The sequence below is a fragment of the Muntiacus reevesi genome, chromosome 2, assembly GCF_963930625.1.
Source record: "Muntiacus reevesi chromosome 2, mMunRee1.1, whole genome shotgun sequence".
Lineage (NCBI taxonomy): Eukaryota > Metazoa > Chordata > Mammalia > Artiodactyla > Cervidae > Muntiacus > Muntiacus reevesi.
In genome coordinates this window covers 195891532-195908220 of record NC_089250.1, presented here as the reverse complement: position 1 = coordinate 195908220, position 16689 = coordinate 195891532, and the positions used below count along the sequence as shown (strand labels likewise).

General features: G+C 43.5%; 1 protein-coding gene across 2 annotated transcripts in view; it reads right to left on the bottom strand.

Moving 5' to 3' along the window:
* VPS35L (VPS35 endosomal protein sorting factor like) overlaps positions 1–16689 on the bottom strand; it is a 140324-nt gene that overhangs the window by 79245 nt on the left and 44390 nt on the right. For both annotated transcript variants that reach the window (XM_065924431.1, XM_065924430.1), the window contains exons 9-14: positions 16425–16484; positions 10526–10622; positions 9764–9811; positions 8414–8507; positions 4263–4340; positions 3693–3815 (exon numbers count right to left, since the gene is read on the bottom strand). In XM_065924431.1, coding sequence (XP_065780503.1) covers positions 3693–3815; positions 4263–4340; positions 8414–8507; positions 9764–9811; positions 10526–10622; positions 16425–16484 — 500 coding nt within the window. The remainder of the gene's footprint in view (positions 1–3692; positions 3816–4262; positions 4341–8413; positions 8508–9763; positions 9812–10525; positions 10623–16424; positions 16485–16689) is intronic.

The window sequence follows — 16689 nt, the reverse complement described above, 5'->3', positions numbered from 1 at the left end:
TAACAGTATAGCAGTTAACAGGAGAGACCTAGAAAGAAAGTCTAAAGCAAAGTAGTCAAGGGAACAAATCTGCTGGTTTCAGTGTCACTCTCAAAACGGCTACACAACTTCTAATTGTGTGACTGTAACAAGTTTCTAAACCTCAGGTGCATCATCTATAAATGTGGATAATAGCAACACCTAGCTTGGGGAAGCTCTGAGAGTGAATTAACATAGCCCAAGCAAAGTAACCGGGTTTCCCCAATGGCTGAACAGTAAAGAATCCACCTGCACTGCAAGAGATGCAGGAGACTCAGGTTCAATCCCTGGGTCAGAACAATCACCTAGAGTAGGAAATGGCAACCCACCACCCCAGTATTGTTGCCTGAAAAATCCCATGGACAGAGGAGCTTGGAGGGCTACAGTTCACGGGGTCGAAAAGAGTCAGACATGAGTGAACAACCGAGCACAGACACAGGTGAGATAACTAAGACAGGCAGACACTGGAGATATTGCGGGTTCTGTCCCAGACCACTGCAATGAAGTAAACATCGCAATAAAGCAAGTCAGACAAGCTTTTTGGTTTCTCGGTATATATGAAAATTATGCTTTATACTCTGTACACTATTAAATGTGCAATGGCATTATGTCTAAAAATAAGTGTGTGTGTGTGTGTATACATACACACACACACACGATAATTAAAAAACACTTTATTGCTAAAAAATGATAACCATCATCTGAACCTTCAGTGAGTCGTAAGTAACATCAAAGATCACTGATTATTGATCTCCGAAACAAACAAAACGAAAAAGTCTGAAATGTTTGAGAATTATCACAATGACACAGAGACACGAAGTGAGCAAACGCTGTTAGAAAAATGACACCAACTGACTTGCTTGACACGGAGCTGGAAAAAAAGAACTACCTGCGAAGCGCAGCCCAGCACAGTGCTACAGAACCAGGGCTGCCTGTGGGGCGCAGCGCAGAGGGAGCCTCAGAAAGAGGCCGTTGTGTTAAGGGCTCCAAGCTCAGCAGCATCTCTGACCCAACTCCATGCTCCATTTCTTCACAGCCAACCAACCCTGCCTTCTACTCTCTTCCTGAAAGGTCACAAAACTCTCCCAACAACGGGCATTTGGTATAATGTTAAGTGAGGGAAAAGCATCATAAAGGCATATGGGAAAATTTTCTCATGGGCAAAATACAATTGTAATAACAAAGCAAGAGTGAAAGCGGAGAGAGAAGTATTAAAAAGAAAATGCACCAGAATGTTAACAATGACCAGTTACTCATGACAGAATTTTAGGTGGCTCTTTTTCTCCTTTTAACCTATCTTTTCCAAAGTCTTTCCAATGAATATACACTTATTAAAGAATGTTTTCTGATTATGAAAATCCTCTTCTATCCATTCTGCCTCTTGTTTTTTCCATGGCTGCCAACTGGTACTCTTCTAATCCATCTGGTATGCTTCTGCCAGTTTGATCTTCAAGCACCACTTTTTGCAAATCATCTCCCTGATCAAAAATTTTCAAGAGCTGCCTGGTCTCCATGACACAATGATCAACAACCTCTGCAGCCTGGGCCACTCCCAGGCGGCCTAGTCCCCCACTCTTCTCCAGTAATGCTCATCTCCTTACTATGCCTCTTACCTGTCGGTGTATACAGGTCCCTTCCCTCAACCCCTCCGTACTGCCCCCTGACTCTTCTCCTGGCCTTCCAATCAGTCCAGGCCCCATTTCCTATGAAGAACAAAGATAATGATGATAACCATCCCCATCTGCCTGGTGCCTTTCACACCAGCTCTTGGTCATGTGCTGACGTGCACCATTACAGTCTTCTCAAGAGAGCCCTTTGCAGAAGGTTCCATTTATTAGCCCCATTTTACAGCTGATAAAACTGAGGCACAAAGAGGTCCAGCAGCCCAAGGCAACACAGTCACAATCTGAACTCAGTGCTACCTCACTACATGCCCCAGCTTCTACCACCTTCCTCTTCTTTCCTTCAACAGTGACAACCTGCATCACACAGCTGAGCACGGAATTATAGGATTCCATACCAGACCCAGACAACAAGCTGCTGAAAATGGTAAGTTTACCAAGGGATATGTTTTCATTGCCCCAAGCATGTTTTATGAAACAGCTGCTTTTCTCTGCAAAGTGTTCCTAAAATTGGGGGCATAAAGGTTTTTTTTACTTAATTTTAATTGTATAAATGGTGGTGGGGGGGATTTTATCTTTAAACAACAACAAAAAGCCTTTTTGAATAGGCTTTCCCTGATTTTGGGAGGGAGGGGATATCAATATGAAATTTCGTATGTCAGGTATTTGCAGCTCAAGGCATTTCTCCCTTTTCTCATCTAGATGATTTTCCCTTCCCCCTCTCACTTACCTGTCCTGTGTGTTGCTAACTGCTACAGATAAATGCCTACATTCTGGAGGTGTGGCCCTTTAAAGACAAACACAGCTCCAACTCTCTGGGGGACACATCCCAGCCACTGTCAAAGAGCTTTTTAGGTATCACTTTATCACACACACATTTTCAACACCACCCTCCACACTGACATTAATTCTTCCACAGTTTGAAAATGATTTTTTTTTATAAGACACTGAAAGCTCCTTGTTTAAATGCCCCAAGAATCAGAATTTGTTATTATTCAGGTGACCTAATTTTTTTAATCACTTCTTCTGGTACAATAATGATTTCCTAGAGTTTTACTCCCCAGGAAAGCTCTATTCCCAGCTTCTGCCATCCTCTGAGATTACTGCCACTTAAAATAAAAGGAAGAACACCTTATGACATGTACTTTTTGTTTTTAATCCAATTTTGCTGTTCTTTAAGGAGAAAAAGAATAAGTGTTCTTATTTTCAAATGCATCAGTTTTGCTCACAGGTTTCAGTCTTCAGCTGAATCAGTCAAGTTCATGGTTCTTCTTCCTGGGAGCCTGGACCAGCATGTGGTGGCTGAGACTACCCTTACGATAAGAGAGAATGGCCACAAGTATTCAAAGAAACTTCTATTAAACTGATTTGATTTATAAAATCAATTTACTCAATAAAAAATTCACCTATTATTTAGGTGAATACAAGATGTCCCTATTTTTCTCCTCATACTTTAGGATTTGCAAAAATTAAAATATAAGCAAGGCATTATACTTGCCGAAAAGTTAAAAAACAGATTGAGCAAGAAAAATAAGTTAAAACAATCCAAACTCTGCCCTCCAGCAACACTTTGTCTTATCTCTTTCCTGGTTCTCTCGTGCAGATATAAAAATTGTATTTGCAATCCCAATGACACAACAAACATTCAAGCACCATGTGTGGGGCCCTCTTCCACTAAGCACTGTACATGGACCGTCTTGTTGGATCCACGCAATAGACTAGAAAAGAGGAATTACTACTGCTCCCATTTCACCGATAAAGAGGCTGAGCGGTTAGGGACAAGTGACTTGAGCTCTGCTTTAGTAACAACAGTTGCAACAGAGCTGAGGTTCAGACGCAGGCACCCTGAGTCCAGGGCTCACGCGTGAACAGCAGGCCAAACCACCACTTAGGATACACACAGTCAGGACACGGGCTGAGCCCAGAAGCAGACCCAACAGTGAATCACCGTGAAAGGGCCCTGATGGTGACGTTACTGGGCACTCAGGAGTGAGGGTCCTTACGACACAGAAGACAGGAGTGAGCTTCACGTTGAAGCCACCCGGCAGTTACCTCGGGGGCGCGGTAAGAAACACACTGGAAGACCCAGTCCATGGCAGGCGAATACAGGGGGAGGTAGGATGGAAGCTCCACGCCCTGGAGCACCAGCTGGTTCTGAACCGTGTCCCCGTGAATCTGTAGGAGACCAAACAAACACTCAGAAAAGGAGGGGAAGTCACATAACAAAGAACATGTCTGGCCCCGAGAGAAACAGCCTGGTTTCTCAGGTTTTTTTAAACTAGAAAAAAACACACACAGGTTCCCAGGTCACCAGGCTGAGCTGTTCTGGGAATGTGTGCTGTGACGAGAAGTAACTGGATAAAAATGGACCCAGCAGATGCTAAGAAGCAAGTCTGATCAACCAGAGATGTTGCTTATTAACACATGCATATTAATGCTCTCTGCTTGTTCAGTACAATCAACACATTTTAATTGTCTGTAACAGACGTGAGTGCGATTTTCTAGGGTTTACACATCTAAAGAGCTTTACGGCAATCTCGACTTGGAAAACCAACTGGGTTTTATGAATCTGTGATCATGTAACTATCACATCAACTGGCTTTTCTGATAGTGTTCTCTTACCTGTTTGAATGTGAGGAGGAAGTCAAAGAAGTTCTTATTTAGGCTTTCTTTGAGATGTGGAGCCACTTCCATGCCCACCTGTAGCCAAACAAAAGGAAGTAACCTTGACAGTGGAAAACCAGGTTGCAAATAACATATACAGTGTGATGCATTTTTGTAAATTAAAAATATACATATAGGCAGATATAACCATAAAGAGGTCCAGAAAGTTAACTTTCATTCTTTATGTTTATTTATTTTCTTATTCAACAAGCATATCTTGCTTTTATAAGAAAAACCACAGGAGCTATTTTTAATTAAAAAAAAAAGGGCAACATTTGCAGTAATCATCTTCACAATTTCCCAAAGGTAATGAAAGTATTTCTGAACAGATGACCAAGGGAACAAATCAATACAGCACTAAGGAGAAATGTACTCTCAAGACAGTGTATACGACATTCTTTTCCTCTCTAAAAAATGATAAACACACATGTGGGTGTACTTATTAAATGAAGCAAAAAGATTCTGGTATGTAAGAGAGTCAGCTGGGACTTCACTGTTGCATTGTTAAAATACACAGATTCATTCTTTGCTGGGTAGTCAGGGAAGCAGACATAAATTCTGATGTATTTTAAGCAAATTTTTTATTACACAAGCATGAAGCCTAACAAAGCTATAATCCATCGACTCCTTCACTCATTGTTGTTGGTCAGGGCTCTACAGTCCAATGGAAAAGTAAAGGTCTCAAATATGGCAGGTACTTCATGAATTTAAAACAAAGCATCATAAGTTTCCTTAAACCGAGTTCCTCAAATACACCTCAATTCCACACAGCTGCTTTAACACAAAAACAACTTTGTAAGAGGAGCTGCTTTCTGGGACCTGGTTTCTTCCAAGGAAGACAGATTTCTACCACTCACCTCCCCCCACAGATACCCAGAGGTCATGAAGATTAACGATAACAGTGTTTTTTAGATGTCTGTAAGGAATTCCTTTGAGGAAAATTATGCAAGATCTACTGGAGCGGTAAATTCCAGGGGCAGCTCTCTATAGCTGTTGGAGATGCTTCCAAGGACAAGTACAGGGATTTAAAAAAATACTAATAACAAATGTCAGATCCACTTTTACTGTGTTCTGACTCTATTGTCTCCTTCTACTAATCATTTCGTAGAAAAAGCAATAATTACCTGTTAGGCGACAGCAAAGAAAAGGCCCAGTGGACAAGCAGTGGAGATGAACTGAAGGGGTTGTGACTCAGAAGAGGAGTTAATCATACTTTTCTTTAATAAACAGCTCTGAGCAGCCCCCACGCCCTGCCTACTCACTGTCTTTGTGTTTTGTTTATCTCTTTCCATAAAACCAAATGAGCAACTTAGAAATCTGCTCAGGTCGAAAAAATTTCTACCTAGAGTAGCAGGGGTAGTTACTCACGATATCCATCTGTTGTTTCTGCCTGCCTGGCACTCATTCTCTCTGTTTCTGGAATCAGCAAAGTAGATTTGTCTTTGAGGACTCAAACTTACCTGTCAGACAAAGAGGTTTGTGGCAGCTGGACCCAGCCAACCCTGGGTTGCCAGGGTGGGCGCATGACCCAGGCTCAGTCAGCAGGCATATCCCATCCCACGGTCACAGCGACTGGTATATCTACGGGCTAAGGACCCAAGGTGGTTCCGTGAGATTCTGCCTGGAAACTCTGGCTAGAACCACTGGGGAAAAGACAATCTTGTCGCTGGGGTTCCTAAGTCGAGAGGATGGAAGCCTTTCCACCATGTGGAAAGAGAAAGCTGTAAACTGAAGTCACCCAGGGGAGAGCAGAGCTGAGCCACGAGAGAGCAGACAACTCCTGGGGTTGTCTGGGTTCGGGGTTCCTGGGTCTGCCATGCTGGGACTACCCCAGGCTCTTCAGATGCGAGCGCCAACAAATCCCCAACCTTTGCTTCAGAGTACTATGAACTGGGGTTGTGCCACTTGGAATTGAAAGAATCCTTACTAATGCACACTGTCTCTTATTCTTTCTATATCAAAAGATTTTCAGTAGCTACCCAACCAGGGGAAAGGGTGCTCTGCCTGAATTGGCACAATTGATTTCCGATACAATGCCTCTCACCCAGCTTTCCTGGGGTCTGTCTGTAATCTCTCTTCATTGCCACTGAGTTTTAGAGCTTCATCTGCCAAGCAAAGACACTTTGAAAGTGAAAGTGAACCAAAGTGTTAGTAGCTCAGCTGTGTCCAACTCTCTTGTAATCCCATGAACTGTAGCCCGCCAGGCTCCTCTGTCCATGGTATTCTCCAGGCAAGAATACTGGAGTGGGTTGCCATTCCCTTCTCCTGGGGATCTTCTCAACCCAGGGATCAAACCCAGTTTCTCCTGCATTGCAGGCTGATTCTTTACCATCTGAGCCACAAGGGGAGGCACTTTATATGCAACAAATATCATCTTTCACTAGCTTGTGTACCTGCCTTCAAACTTTAAAACTGAGCAGGTTTGCAGGGAATGAATATTCCCCTCACTTTCTGATTCCTATATAATAATTGTGTGTCATTAGACACACTAAGTTTCTAGATCTTTATTACTGACGTGAAGGTCAATTCAAAGAATGTGATATGTGCTACAAGGGGAAAGGCAGCAGAGCACAAATACACAAACAAGGCTATCTTTACATCCCCCCTACCCCACCCCACAGGATCCAGTCCAATTTTGCACACAACAGGCCCTCAGCAAACTTTGACAAGGAAGGAGCATTCAAATTTCATGATACTAGAGTTGAAGCTGGAGAAAATATATCTGATATTCTTGTATGAAAAATGTATGCCAGTCTCAAGCAGATGGCAATGCATAAATATTTTGGCCTCAGTTACTACAAGGGAGCAGGTGCCCTTAATTGGAAAGCTTTTTCTTTTTTCTTTTCTCCCTTATTAGGGAATGCACCTATAAAAAGTATTCTCCCCAAGGATATCTACTTCTCACTCTGAGGGAAATGACTGATTTCTCTGAGACACTGGAGACCACAGGGCTTCTATCACATGCTAGATATCACGTGAAAGAAGCTGATCAAAGGCCACAGTCCTCACCTTCTAATGTCATAGTACTGATGACCACTAGAAGCTCAGCTGGTAAAGAATCCACCTGCAATGCAGGAGACCCTGGTTTAATTCCTGGGTCAGGAAGATCCCCTGGAGAAGGGATAGGCTACCCACTGCAGCATTCTTGGGCTTCCCTGGTGGTTCAGGTGGTAAAGAATCCACCTGCAATGCAGGAAACCTAGGATTGATCCCTGGATTAGGAAGATCCCCTGGAGAAGGGAAAGGCTACCCACTCTAGTATTCTGGCCTGGACAACTCCATGGCCTGTATAGTCCATGGGGTCGCAAAGAGTCGGACATGACTGAATGACTTTCACTTTCACACTAGGGAAGGGGTAGGTCTCTAACAGTAGCTTTGTCTTCAAGAAGTCTGGGGTTCACCAGGACCCTACAGAATATGGGAAGTAACCCCTCTAAAGGTAAATGATGCCAAAGGAACCAGTAAGGTAGACTCCCACAAAAGCTGACAGAGGCAGCAGCCCCATGTGAGCTGAAGAAAAATGACTGTAAATTCTCCACAGGGTGCATTTTTCATAAATGAAAAGTTAATAGTTTTAAGCAGGAGCGTCACGGGGCTTTGAGGCAAGAAAGGCTGAGTGATCTACAATCTGAACCCATCAGAGCAGCCCTCCAAGGCCAGGTGACACAGAGCCTGATGCCTGCCATCGCCAGGAGTGCCTCTCCCTGCCAGACAGCCCTCATCAACTCGCGCTCTGAGCCAGCTCTTTAATACAGAGACCACAAATCTGATAAAACAATCAAATTCAAAGACAAAGGGAAAGCAACATTATGAGTCAATGAGAAGTAACCTATCAGCCGAAAGGCCTTGGGAGCCTACTTCCCAGCAAGAAGGGAGAAACAATTAGTTCTGAAACCCAGTTCATTTGTGAGACGATGACCCTAATTAAGAGTTACGGGTAAGTGGGTCTACTTCAAAATTAATTTTAAACAGAAATCCTACAGCCCTGCTTTCCGTGGACGAGCTATGCTCTAAAATTAGTGGCTAATAAAGTCCTTCGTCCAGCGACTCGTGGGTGGCGGGGAGGGAGAAGCGTGAGCGTGAGAGGAGGCAGGACGCAGTCAGCTCACCCTGCACAGGTAGGCCCTGGCGTACACCGACACCAGCGGGTCCCCGATCCCCCGGACCATGCACGTCAGCCGGGGCAGACACTCTGAAATCCCCCTGCGAGAGATGGAAAGACAGCAGCATTTACACCCCACAGGAGGACTCTCTGTTCCTTCATTTTCTGAATAAAAATAAAAGCCTACGTTTACACTTCCTAAATGTAGGGGGGCAAAATCAGGTTTCAGAAACAAACCAAGGTCAAAGTTGACGTTTTCTAAGGCCATGTACCAAGTCTTTCTCCCTTGCCATAATTCATTTTTTGAATGGTTTGTCTCTACCATCTTTGCAGCGCTGGAGTCTAATCTTCACTTTTTTCCTATTTGAGGTCACTTTTACTAATTTAACAATTTTTGTCCCAACCCCAGTTATCAGCCATCAACAGGTCACTAGGTCACTCCTCGCCCTTCTTCATATCTCAGCTGTTATCTATATCCCTTTGGCATAGATTTATTGCCCCGTGCTCCGCCCACTCTCAACACCTGACCCCAGCATCCCCCCTCAAAGTGAACTGTGACTTACTTATTCCTCTGGCCATATGGGACTTCCCTCTGCCTCAAGCCTTATTCTCCCCCAACTGGTGAACGAAAATAACTGTTTCTTCAGCACCACGTGACCCCCCCCCACACTCCCCCAGGCATCCCCAGATATCAATCAAACACACGTGGTACACATTTTAAATCCAACTCGGAGCACGAGACAGCCCGTGGCTCTGGGGAGTTATCTAGATGGTGTCCAACGCCACTCAGAAAGCAGATCTGGTTTCTCCCGGTTCCGCAAAACTACACTCAAAACAACGTCCAAGGTGGCCCAGAGTAGCAGGGGGCTCAGGGGAAAGGGCCTTTCGTTCTGACATCTCTGACCTCTTCATCATCTTGGACGGCAGCCACAGACACTGAGAGAGGGCCCATGGGTGTCACTCCGAGTGTGGTGTCTGCAGCCCAATGAACACTCACAGACCCTTTCACAGGGCTTGTCCACCGAGAGGACCAGGGGTCAGAGATGCTAAGTAACTTTCTCTGGACCACACAGCCAGTAACAGCAGAGCAAGGATGTCAAATCCAGTTGATCTTCCATGAGCGAGTCAACCAACCTCTCCCACCTTGAGTTTTCTTCTCCATAAAATGGAGATTAAAAAGTGATCTCTACTTCATTTGGATTAAATGAGAAAATGGATGGAAGGTGCTTAACACCAGATCAGCTACACACTAAGCATCACAGAATGATAGCTACTATTGCAGCGCCATCCGCAAGGGCTGTGAGAGAGAGAAATTTTTTGGAAATGTATGGCTCTGGACATTTAAGAAGAGCCTTACGTTTTGGAGAGGAACTTGTTACACTTCAGGATGGAAGCTTCCACGTAGCTACAAAAACATTCTGTTAAGGAAGACATTTTCCAGACGGCCTGTTCCCTACGGGGAAAAGCCTAACTGTTCATGCAGAGAACTAGGTGTGTCTTCAGGAGAGGGGCCACGACAGCTCTCGACAATCCAAAGGATGAAATCAGCGAGTGGCTTGTGGTTTCTACATTTGGTTTTCAAGGTTTTATTCTTATTTAAAATAAAATTTGGAAAACGTTATATGCTGATTTATGATTACGTGCTGAAATTTAAACTGGGTTTTAAGCACTTCCAACTGAGGTTTTATGGGGAAAGGATGAAACTTAAGAGAACTAAGATTCCTTTTGTATATAAGTTGAACTGTCTGTCCTTCAACACTGGTGTTTGTGCAGATAAGCTGGACCCTGCTCCTTTCAAGGTCTTGGGACCAGAGAAAACATACACTCACACAAAAAAACCCCAAAGCATTTTAATTGAGAAAATTAATGTGGGAATGTTCTTCAGGAAAATAAAAGCCTGGTACACAGCGCCACAGTCAAAGTTTAAAAACAGAGAACTGGAGAGAGCCAGAGTCCAAGGGCTTCTTGGACAGTGTGGCTGGCGCTGGACTTCCAGGCGAGCGACCCTAGCAGGACCCCATTTTCAACAGGACTCTCAGGGCAGCCCAGCGCATGGCCTCTATTAGCAGTGCAATCCTGCAGCCTATCTTTAAAAGCATCAGACAGAAAAAAAGGATACAATCTTGGAATAAGCTCCCTGATGGAAGCAATCTTGAAAAACCAATTCAAGCATGTTTCCTTGGCTGTGTCATTTACATTCTCTGGAGAGAACTGATCTGTAAAACAAAAATAATACCCATCAGCCTTCCTAATTGCTGGGATCTGTCACAGCTGCTCTGAGTCCCGGGACAGAAAGCAGTTACAGCGCGGCAGAAGGGCTGGGGCGCCCGGCCCTTCCACGGCTTTCCTTCCGAATGTCATTATTACTAGGAAACACCTGGAGACGAGGATGACTGACACACAGAGGCTTTCTAAGGGCCAGGCGCCACTCAGAGTGCTTCATGGACATCAGCTCACTCAGGCCCCGCGAGGGCCCTCCGAGGCACCTACTCTTACGGTCCTCTTCACAGACACAGGCAGTGAGGCACTGCGAAGTTGAGGGACTCGGCCAGGGCACACAGCAAGCAGGCGTAAGACCCAGAATTCAACTCAGGCAGCCTGGCTCCACAGCCTATATTCTTAGCCACTGCCTCTAATTTAATCCAGAGGCTCTTGGTGTACCTATCAGTGACTACGGTGATACTGCTGAGAATTCCAGATGCTTGAGGAACCTGCAACTGTAACATGAAATGCAATGGAAGTGTGTGCTATAAACATCACATGGACCTGACGTGTGTGGTAAGTCAAGACCCTGAGGTGAGAAACCAGTCAGAGTCAGGTTGCCAGTTCAACAATATCACCTGAAGACTTGAGTCACCCTGGGACAAAAATGCCACTTTCCCCTACTCTCTGCTCTCTTCCCCTTTAGTAATGGGGCTCTCATTTTCTGCTGGGCATACGGCCATCCTTGCAGCTCAGGGTGGCTATGTGACCAAGTTCAGGTCCCAGGATATACACAAGAGTGCAAGGAATTAGCTCCAAGGGAAGGGGCTTGATCTTCATTTCTTCTTCCCTCCTGCTGGCAAGAATGCAGATACAAAGGCTGGAACCTCCATAACCATCTTGAACCACAAGAGCGAGACAGAAGTCAGGACGGCTGGCACCACAGGCTGGCTGCCAGCTGTGATTCTCTTTACTGAGATTTTTGAGTTTTCTGGCACTGATGACCAAGCCCAATCAATGACATACATCTTAGTAAGAAATGGAAAAGAGTACGGAAAAATGAAAACAAAAACAAACTAGAAACTGTTCAACACCAAGAAGGCTACTGTTGAACTCTCACATTTAAATGATTTCTGCACAAACTGGAGACCGATCCCACCCCTGGGATCGGGGTGTGCCTTACACTTTTAGGATTCAACCAAAACGGGAGAAATTGATTACTACAGAACATAAGAAACGAAGTAAGTCAGAAAGATAAAGAACATTACAGTATACTAACACATATATACGGAATTTAGATAGATGGTGGCGATAACCCTATATGCAAAACAGAAAAAGAGACACAGAAATACAGAACAGACTTTTGAACTCTGGGGGAGAACGTGAGGGTGGGATGTTTTGAAAGAACAGCATGTATATTATCTATGGTGAAACGGACCACCAGCCCAGGTGGGATACATGAGTCAGGTGCTCGGGCCTGGTGCACTGGGAGGACCCTGAGGAGTCGGGTGGGGAGGGAGGTGGGAGGGGGGATCGGGATGGGGAATACATGTAACTATATGGCTGATTCATGTCAATGTATGACAAAACCCACTGAAATGTTGTAAAGTGATTGGCCTCCAACTAATAAAATAATATTAAAAAAAAAAAAAAAAAAAAAAGAAACGAATGTTAGCCTGTTGCCCTCATTATGTTGCTCAATGAGTCATTTTTCATCCCTGGTTCTACTTTCTGCTACTTGGTGGTACACCATTAAAGTGATCAAAATATCTATGGAATCAGCAAAAAATAAAATTCTAGGTACTTCACTAGCAAAGAACAGTCAGTAATCACAACTGCAGATATTTCAGAACTGCAATCTCAAGGATTTATCTATTTTTGGATGTTCTGGCATGCTTCATTCATTGGAGAATTATTCACTTGCTATTTTCTAAGAGAAGTGAAATTACCATTTTTCCTCTCCTGGCCTGAATCCATGTACTTAAAAGTAACTTTTTTTCAAGTTCCAAGAGACCTAGATAGGAAAAGATAAGGGCTGTTCTTAAATTCATTTGTCAATCTTGCTTGTGGAAAACAGAGGAGGGGTGGGGTTAATTTCCCTTAATGTGACTGAATCATGTGACTTGAGACCCAAAAGCAAAAATGAGTCTCCGAGGTCATCTACTAAAAACTTCTGCTTTCCAGTTGAGGGAACGGAGGCACAGCAAAGGGTGGGATGACACGGAATCGGGCTGCCAGGGAGAGTGGGACATCACACCAAGGCAAGTTGCCCTGCGTGTACACACCAACAGCCAGCTATGCAATAATCCGCATATGCAATACAAAGGCTTTTAGATTTTCCTTCCAGTTTCAGAGATAATTTAGGAAAAGGATTATGTTATGAAGGACTTTACAATCTTACAGAAAAAAGTAAATAAATAAAGCGGGAAGAAAAAAATGTTATAGCAAGCTCAATAGTACATTTCATTACTTCACCTGCTCACAATGAACGTCTCAGGAACCAACTAGAAGCGGTATTCTAGGCTCCAGGGAGACAAGAGAGCACAGCACATGAGGGAGACCCTGTCCTCATGAAGCTTACATTCCAGTGGATCTGGTCAAAGAACAAGAGAGTGAGCCAAACAGATGCGAGAGGAAGGGGAGAAGCAGCCAGGTCATGAGGGGCTGCAGCCTTGGCGAGGAGTCTGGGAGTTCTTCTAAGTGTGACGGAGGCTCCCTGAAGAGCTCTGAGCAAAGGAATGAAATGACATCAATTATACTTCAGCGCCTGGGCTGCTACATGGAGAATGAAATTAGAATCTGGAAATTAATTCAGAAGAGGCTTCAATATAAAGAAGAGCTGAGATATTTTCTTCTAGTTCCCACTTACTTTTCCTTTATGGGCTCCTTTTTTCAACCCTGAACTTCTGTGGATATTTTAGGAGAAGGGAGGAGACCAGTGAGTTTGGTTCTCTTCCATTTGCCAAGTCTCAACCCTGGCAGTGAGATGTCTTTTTACATAACAGGGCTTATAGGGGCGCCATGTCATCTTAATACGATGACCTGAAAGGCTAGGTCAGTTAAGGACACTCCTTACCCAGGGGCGGCTGTATCAGCCATAGGGAAAACCAAAGACAGAAATGCCCACAGCTAATGAGGAGACCCACAACACAAGAAACCCAAGTTACTCATCCCAAGATGGAAATGAAATTGTTTTACCACTTAGAGTACAAGCTCTCTTCACTCATACGCTGAATGAAAAAATGTTGGGGGAAAATTACCATATCTAGCAGCACGTACTTTCTGTGAAGCCAAAGGACATCAGTATCTTTCTGGACTGGCAGGACCGATGCTTTAGTTAAAGCTCCTGAAGGTAAAGGGCTCAAATACTAAGAGCACAGTCTGAACTTGATTCAAATGGAAAGAATCAGTACACACGCCACCAGACTTCTCTCTACACATAATTTCTTTAGGCAGAATTCTGCATAGTAGATTTCAAAAGTTTTCTTTATAATTATTGTTAACAGGCATCCCCAAGATTAAAGACATTTTTGAGAAAAGTTTGCCCTCTCCTTTTCAGGTTCTAGGAAACAGAAAATACATGCAGATAAAAGATTTTAACTGAAAGGGGAGAAATGAAATTATTTTCAAGAAAACAAAAACCCAATTCAAGGTTAAAAAACAAGTATTTGAGGAGGCATGAATTTAGTAATAACATGCTAATTAGCACATTTAGACAAAAACTAAAAGTGAATATGAAAACAGCCTTTTATTTTGAACTTTAATAGTTTTATATTTCAAGTAGGGAGAAAGCTATTAGTAATTCTTCCTTACGTGCATTCGTATTAGGTTGCTCTAGTGGTGTTGCACTCTTTGGGACCCTATGGACCCCCCAAGCCCTCTGTCCATGAGATTTTCCAGGCACGAATACTGCAGTGGGTTGCCATGCCCTCCGCCAGAGGATCTTCCCAACCTAGGGATCGAACCCGCATCTCTTACATCCCCTGTATTGGCAGGCAGGTTTGTACCACTAGACCCACCTGGGAAGCCCAGTTTTTCCTTAACTAGCCCTAAAATGTTGTTTGTATAGTTAGTGAAAACTGACAGGAAGGAAAACCATTGCAGTAGGTATGAACATAAATGTCCCTAGGGGCCAGAGAGGTGATATAAACATTTCTAATCAGTTAGGTATATAACAATAGGAAGAAGTAGAAACTATACCAAACAGCATTTTAAAAAATACTCTTGTAGCCAAAGAAAACAGCTAACTGGGTTTAATTCTGCCTGCGGGCTGAGAGTTTACCGCTGCTGATACAGCACATGGAAGAAACACTGGCAAGTGTAAAACAAATGCACCAGATTTGCCAAATCCTTGAGCTGACAGAGAAGGCCTTTCCATCAGGCTGGCCCCTGCCTCCCAGTCCTCAGAAGTCTAGAATGTGTGAGGAGCTGTTAAAAACCATTGCAGGTGGGAATGTGGTGGGGGGGGAGGGTGTAGTGCAGTGCTATTCAATAGAAATGCCATGTGAGCTCCATTCAAAGAGCTAACACAAAAACGTGTGATTTTAAATATACTTCATTTAATCTAATTCATCTAAATATCATTTCAATATGTAAACATGTAAACTTAAAAATTAGTGAGATACTTCATGGTCTCTTATTTGCATTAAGCATCTGAAATCCAACTTTTTTTTTTTTTTTTAAATACTCACAGCATATCTCAGTTTGGACTGGTCAATCTCTAGTGCACAAGAGCCTCATGTGACCAAGTGGCCACCATACTGGATGCTGCAGGTCCAGCACTGAGAGCCAGGCTCTCACTTGCTGGTGGCAAGGCTGGGCCAAGTTCCTGGCTCTTTCCCACTGGGAAAGAGGCGATTCCGAAGAGCTTTTCTAGCCCTAAAGGTCTGTAGAGTTCTGTCTTGCTTTCTGAGAAATGTGCATATTAACTAGTTTTAACAACACAGATGACGGAAGGAAGGAAGATAAGGAAACAGAAAGATAAGAGAGAAAAAAAGAGACAATAAAAGAAACAGCAAAAGACAAAGAGACGCAGAGAGAGAAAGACAAAAAAAAGAAAAAGAAAACCAGAAAGACAAGACAGATTAACAGAGAAAAAGAAAAGTCAAATTACAGGTCTGTCTGATGCCATCTCTTCATCCTCCAGGGAAGCAGGAGCAGGAGGAGGTGGGGTGAAAGTGAAGACAGCCTGTTGCTCTAACTTGAGAGATGAGCGCGCTTCCTCCCAGCAGTGCCAGGAACTCAGGAGGAGGAGTAAGAGAAAATGGACGCTGTTGCTTAGAGTTCCATACTGCTAGCCTCACTGTCATCTTTCATTTATATGACAAAATAAATTTGTGGTCTCCTTGTCCCATTATAACCTCCTGAGAGTTCAAAATTGAGCAGCAATAAATTTAATGCAAACATCACTTGGGCATATACTGTAGATTCAAAGCATCTGTTATTATTGATTTATTTGACATTGTTCTTTAATATAAAATTAGCTCTACAAAGCAATTTTCTTCTCAGGAAAGATATATAGGGAAAATATTAAAATGTCAAGCAGCAAAGAAATTTAAGTTGGTATTAAAGTTCAGTTGAATCTAATCACAGGACCTTTTCATTCTTGCAGATTCAAATTACTTGCTCAAATCCCTAGCTGGGCAGTTGGAAAAATCTTCTTTTCAAAGACTGAGATGATCAGAAAACTGTAACAGTGTTTCTTTAACTTTTAACACACAAAAAACTTCAGGTCTCAATAAATCCTGACTTGATATAAACCTTCTAACCCTGACTTGGGGGCAGAACAAAAACCACTGAAACAGCTATGATGTTACCTGGTAAGACGCTGCGGTTATCCACACACATGGAAAAGATACGCTCGTACACCAGCTTCCCTGGGGAGAAAAGGACAGATGGTGTTAGCGTCATGCCTTCAGGTGCAAACACTAAATTAACATTTCTTAATTAGGGACAGAGATGGTGACGTCGCCACGATGAGCTTCAACTTGTGGGAGTGTGCTGCCATCTGGTGGCCCAAACTTTTAAGCCATGATTCTTTCAGATTTTAATTAAAACAGGGAACTCAGACTTTCTGTGAAG